General features: G+C 29.8%; 1 protein-coding gene across 1 annotated transcript in view; it reads right to left on the reverse strand.

Moving 5' to 3' along the window:
• Positions 1-2,418: 2,418 nt before the first annotated feature.
• The window catches only part of LOC117174946, a 57,208-nt gene continuing 53,594 nt past the window's right edge, over positions 2,419-6,032 (reverse strand). The window contains exon 2 of the mRNA XM_033364408.1: positions 2,419-2,467. Within this exon, the coding sequence (XP_033220299.1) occupies positions 2,453-2,467 (15 nt within the window). The 3' untranslated portion in view covers positions 2,419-2,452. The remainder of the gene's footprint in view (positions 2,468-6,032) is intronic.

Raw genomic sequence — 6,032 nt, forward strand, 5'->3', positions numbered from 1 at the left:
GAGAGAGAGAGAGAGAGAGAGAGAGAGAGATGGATGGATTTAATAGACGCTAGAGAAGTATAAGAACAACAGCAAAAAGAATTTTGATTAAATATAGGTACATAGAATTCACACGATTCGAGGTTTCTGATGCTGAAGTTATAATAATAGGCCTCGAGAGCGAATTGTGAGTCATGAAATCATTCGTAACTAGAGAACGAGCTAGAGAAGGAATGTCATATTTGGAATAAGGAATGCACTAGGAGGTGTGAACGATTGGAACCCTGAATCGGCAAATAGTGGAAAGAATTTTACTTTCACCATCATTGAAAACAAGGCGTTGTTGTGTCTACTCACTTGCTTATGATTTGTTTTAAAGACTTCTCTCTATTTCTAACATTCTCTCTATATATGTATAAGTACATCATTATAAAACAGTAAATCGACATATTAAAAAACTCAACGTTTTTCTTCATCTTCAAATTTCATAAAAACGTTGCAGACAGTTGATTACTAGATTAATGAGTTATGACTCCGGTCGCAATGGTCACAAGACAACGCATTTGCCAATTAGTTGCAGCGTTTTTATCAAATTTTGTTACAAAAAGTTCATGAGGTTTTTCTGCCTTGGAAAAGAAAATAAAGATTTTGTTGGTGCTCAGTAAATCAATTTATTTCTTTAAAATCGAGTACATTTGGTTAATTTAGTAAATACTAATATCTCGTAAAATGGTACAGTCTTGAAATAGATCATTTTTCAATGGCAAACTAGAATAAACATAGTATATATATCAGCCTTAGAACATGCACCCAGAAAATGATTTCGTTGAATGAAAAAAATTTTGGTTCAATCAACCCTCGAATATGGTTATTATATAGAACAAACAATATTTGGTTAGCCAAAGAACATTTTTTGATTAGTAAAATTTGTTTGATTATGTCACATCTTTTAGTTGATACTAGAAAATATTTTGGTTGGTCGAAGTAAAATTTTTGGTTAATGCAAGCAAATACTTTGCTCGATCCAAGAGAATATTTTAGTTACTTCAAATAAGGATTTTTGCTCATCTAAGGAAAGAGTTTGGTTAATTTACCCAAAACTTGTAGTTCATCTAATCATAAACGACCCAGAAAAATGTACATTGTAAATGGCTTACCATGGAATTGTGTTAGCTTGTGTAAATTATTTACAAGTTTATTAAACGACTAAAATATCATAGGATTAGAAAATTCCATGGCTAGACATTTTTAATGTAAATTGTGCCTGATCCTTTGTTTATTTGATTAAAAAATGCCTTCTTTTTCTTTATTATCAAAAACCTAATCACGCAATGGTAGGCACATACAAACATTCAAGTAATGTTACGTATTTTTCACATAATCACTTGAATGTATGATTCTAATAAATTGCTCTTTTAGAATATTTGGTAGATTCAACCAAAACATTTTGTTAACTCGATACGATATTTTCTAAAAGCAACAAAACGATTTAACTAAAAACTTCGATTGATTGAACCAAACGAATTTGGTGAACTAAACGAAAACTTTTTGTTTTTAAAGTTTTAACCAAAATATTTTCTGAAATCAACCAAATGCGTCCAATAGCATGGTTTAGTTGAATAAAGAAAAAAAAATTCTGTTTGTGGTTATTATATGTACAAAAAATTTGGATAACCCAAGAAAGTCGTTTGAATAGTAAAATTTGGTTGATCATACTATATATTTTGGTTTATTCAAGTAAATATTTTTGTTTAATCAAGTAAAACGTTTAATTGGTCCAAGACAATATTTTGTTTGATCCAGGACAAATTTTGGTTAATTCAAATAAGCGTTTTTTCTCGTCTAAGAAAAGATTTTGGCTGATTTAACAAAACTTATAGTTCATCTAACCATAGAAACCCATCACGGCTTGTGTATTGTAAATAACTTACAATGAAGTTGTGTTAAACTGCAAAAATGATTTAGCGGTCCCACCTAAACGTTAATGTGGATATCGTCTTCTAAGAAAATATAGCTATGTCAACTAAATTTCTAGCTGTTTTAGCTAAATTTGCCATCTAGAAATTATGTGAAATATTTTTAGGTAGAAAAATGTAGCTAAAACCGTAGATATTTAGTTAAATTAGCTACCTTTTTTTAGAAGACAAAATCCAGTTAAAGTTTTAGCTGGGACAGCTAAACCATTTTTTCAGTGTATCTTATGGGAATAATTTTGAAGTTTATTTAACTACTTAATATAACAAGACGATATAATTTCATGGTAAGCGATTTTTAATATACATTGTGATATTGATTCTTAAAATGATTGGAGAGAAATGCACATTTTACAAATCCTCAATCGATTCGGTTTTTGGATCACTTATTTTGATATCAAGCGCACATGCATCTGTTACTTTTAGGATGCGATTTCAACCAAATATTTGGATTGCATCCACAAAATCCTGTACTCGATTCCACTGAAATGCTCTCTTAATTACTTAGGTAGATTCTACAACAAAAAATGTGTTGAAACAATCAATTTTTTCATAATCAACCAAATAATTCAACCAAAAACTTTGATTGATTAAAGCAAACGAATTTGATCAACTGAACTAAAGTTTTCTTCATCTAACCAACTTTTTTTCTAAGATCAACCAACTGCGGTCAATAAGAGGATTTTGTGGAATGAGAAAATCTTTTTTTTATGATCTATTTTCTCAAAAATTTTGTTTGAACATTTTTTTACTTAATTTTGTATACTTTGTGTATATATATCGTAGCCCACTAGCAGAACCAGTCGATCAGTCGACTAACTGGCCAGTTAGCTAATTGGCGCTGAATAGCCGACTATATAATTGCACCTGCTCACGTTCGTCTAGACCAGGGCTCACCAAAAGGCAGACACTGGCTGCATTGGCTGCTAGTGGCAGTCAAAAGACTAGGTCAAACTGGCCCTAATAAATCTTGTCGTTCGACTGGTTTCTAGCCCTGCACGGTCATTATAACTCCCGCTGCGCCGGGCTTGGAAGACATTATCCTTTCCAAAAATGAAATACAAATAGAAAAAAATATATCAGCGTTTGATTTAATAATATAAAAATAAATAAAAATGTTTTATTGAATAATATTTATATATTTCACACAATTGAAACAATGTATAATGATAAAATGTTTAGATGATATTGTTCAAATTTCTTTAATAAATATTTATTAAAATAAGCTATAGCTATAATATGACTATGTTATCTATTAATACTTAATGATTAATAGGTAGTTACAAAATTAATAAGAAAAATTAATATAATGCTTGAAAGATTTAAGCAAATACTATATTTTATTGCAAGTTTTATAATAATTACTGTAAATAAAAATATTTGTATAAAAAATGTGGCATATTTCATTATTTCTTGAATGAAATAATAAGAATGAGAAAAATTTATATGGACAATTGTCAAATTCTACAATTCAAATTCTAGTTCACTTGACCTATAAAAATTCAATTTAAATAGAAGGTGAGCGTATTAAGATTAAAATAAATTTTTGCAATCAAAATATGAAGTATAGATTTCAGTGACAAATATTTTTTACTCTAAAGCAGATTTCTTTCTCTATATATATTTATTGTAAACAATTTTGGTTCTATTGCACAGGAACAATTTCAATTCATTTTTGTTCTAATTTAATTTAATTTAATCAGTGAGTATAATTTTACGTAATACTATTGAAAAAGAATAATAATAATAATTATTATTGAATATAATTATTATTAGGAGTAATTATCAAAATGGAATGAATGTTTCAATTAAAAGTTATATCAAATATAATAACTAATCCTACGGTTGAATAAATATTAAAATATCTACCTCCTCTTTAATTAAATTAAAATTTAAATTCAATTTCAATTGACTTTCAGTAACTTGCATCTTTCATTTTAATATCAGATTTTATGTAAGCAAGAACTAGAAATAAAGACAGAAATTAACATTTAAACACAGATAAAAGAATTTTTTTAGTGGTATTAATTGCAATTTTCAATTTTAAAACTTCCAAAGAGAAGAAATTTTGAAAGTAAGTAACTTAAATTAAAGGATTTTTTATTGTGAATTAGCAAAATCAAGAACTCTTGAATTTTAAAATAATGACAATTGAACGATATGTAGTGTGCAAGAGTTACAATCGACAACTGCTTGATCTTGAAGATATTTAAACTGAAATCCTTATATTTTAATGATTTTAAAGATGAGTCAAAGTTATCAATTCTAAGAATTCCAAACTTAAGAAATTTCAAATAAAAATTGTGAAAATTATAGAATTTTTAATTGTAAAACTAAAAACTTACCTAATTTGTAATTCTAAATTCTCAAAATAAAAAAAACTCTTTAATTTAAAAGATTGACAATTTAAATTTCGAAAAAGTAGAAATGAAATCTCTTGAAATTTGAAGATTCATAAATTAAAATTGTTGACTTTTGATGATTTCGGAAATCAAAAGTCAAGTTTTCAATTCTAACTGTTTTAAAAACAAGAAAATTTGATATTAAATCATCAAAATTAAAGAATTTTTAATGGAGAGTTTAAAAAATTAAGAATTCATATATTTGAATACATTTATAACTCAATGGTTTACTCTTTAAATATGAATCAATGAAATTTCACTGATTGTGAGTGAAATTTCACTGATAAAAATAGCCTCTCTACTGGAATTGTTTAAACTCTTAAATCGCCTATATTCAAAATTTTTTGTATGAAAGCTTTGAAGTTTGAAAGCTTCTATTAAACAGTTGAACTAACATCACAGTAGCTTCAATCTGCTCTTCATTTACAAGTATTAAATTTTTTAAATAAAACCAACACAAAATCTTTCCAGCAACTTAGATAAATTATTTTTTAATCTTTATTAAAAGTTTGTACAAGATAAAGGAGACCGATAAGAACGAAGAAAAAGATTTTGGCGACAGTCGTTTTTCTTTTTTTTTAATGAATTTTCATTTAAAATTTTCCAAATTTTTTCTCCTTTTAAAAATTTTATGACAGCTTCAATTTTCAAGGTAAATTTAATTCACTTTCTCAATTAATAATAAAATTGAAATTGGAAATTAAATGTATTGGAAATTCAAGTAAAAAGGTTCAGACCCCCGGCGTGAACGACGATGAGACGTAATTTACCGTGACCGTAAGCCTTCGCTCGATTCCTGGAAAACGAAGAAAAAAATGACAGAAAAAATTGGTTAAATCGTGATACCAATCTTGAAAAATTGGAGCGTTGGTCTAGTCTAGACCAGCGATTCCCAAACTAGTGCCGCCGGCCGACGAGGCTGCCGCCGGCAGGGGGATAGCACCCCGGGCCGGGCAGCCCCCGAGGGGGAATCCAGCTTGGGCCTAGCCACTCGGCAGCCCCCCGCTATGAGGACCCTTTCATTGTCATGAGATTTAAGTCTGTTTCAATAACTAAAATCCTAAAAATATGGCTCAATTCAATTCTAATTATGTGAATCATTTTGCTGATGTAATTTTAAGAAAATGAAAAAAAAGTTGATGAAAATCGGTTAAAATTTCGAGTAATTAAGCATATCGTTAAGAACACGCAAAATTGCAAGAACTGTCAGCTGGCATTGAAGATATTAACCGATTTTCATCAACTTTCTTTTCATTTGCTTAAAATTAGATTAGGAAATTGATTCAACTAATTAAAATTTAATTTATTAACATATTAACACATTTTAATTTTTCTCAACCGGTTCTAATTCTCTCGCGTGAAGTATGGTGCGTCAAGCAGTGAAGCAGTCAAGTGCCTCCCCCCCCTCCTTGGCGGCAGGGTATTGTAAAAAAATGTGAGGGTGGCGGCCCTGCCGCTCCCCAGAAAGTGCATAAAAAATTTGGGAATCGCTGGTCTAGACCAGTGGTCTGCACGCTCTTGCCCTGGGCAGGGTAGCCTGCCCTGGCTGCCCTGTGACCTACTCTCAGGGCAGTACCTGCGTGCTTGGCCAGATCATTCCTTTCCTCAGGGGTCCTTTGTTATAAAATGGGAAAAAATGTGAGATTAAAAAATTCGTAATTTTGCGATCAGTGACTTA

The sequence above is a fragment of the Belonocnema kinseyi genome, chromosome 6 (genome assembly GCF_010883055.1).
Source record: "Belonocnema kinseyi isolate 2016_QV_RU_SX_M_011 chromosome 6, B_treatae_v1, whole genome shotgun sequence".
NCBI lineage: Eukaryota > Metazoa > Arthropoda > Insecta > Hymenoptera > Cynipidae > Belonocnema > Belonocnema kinseyi.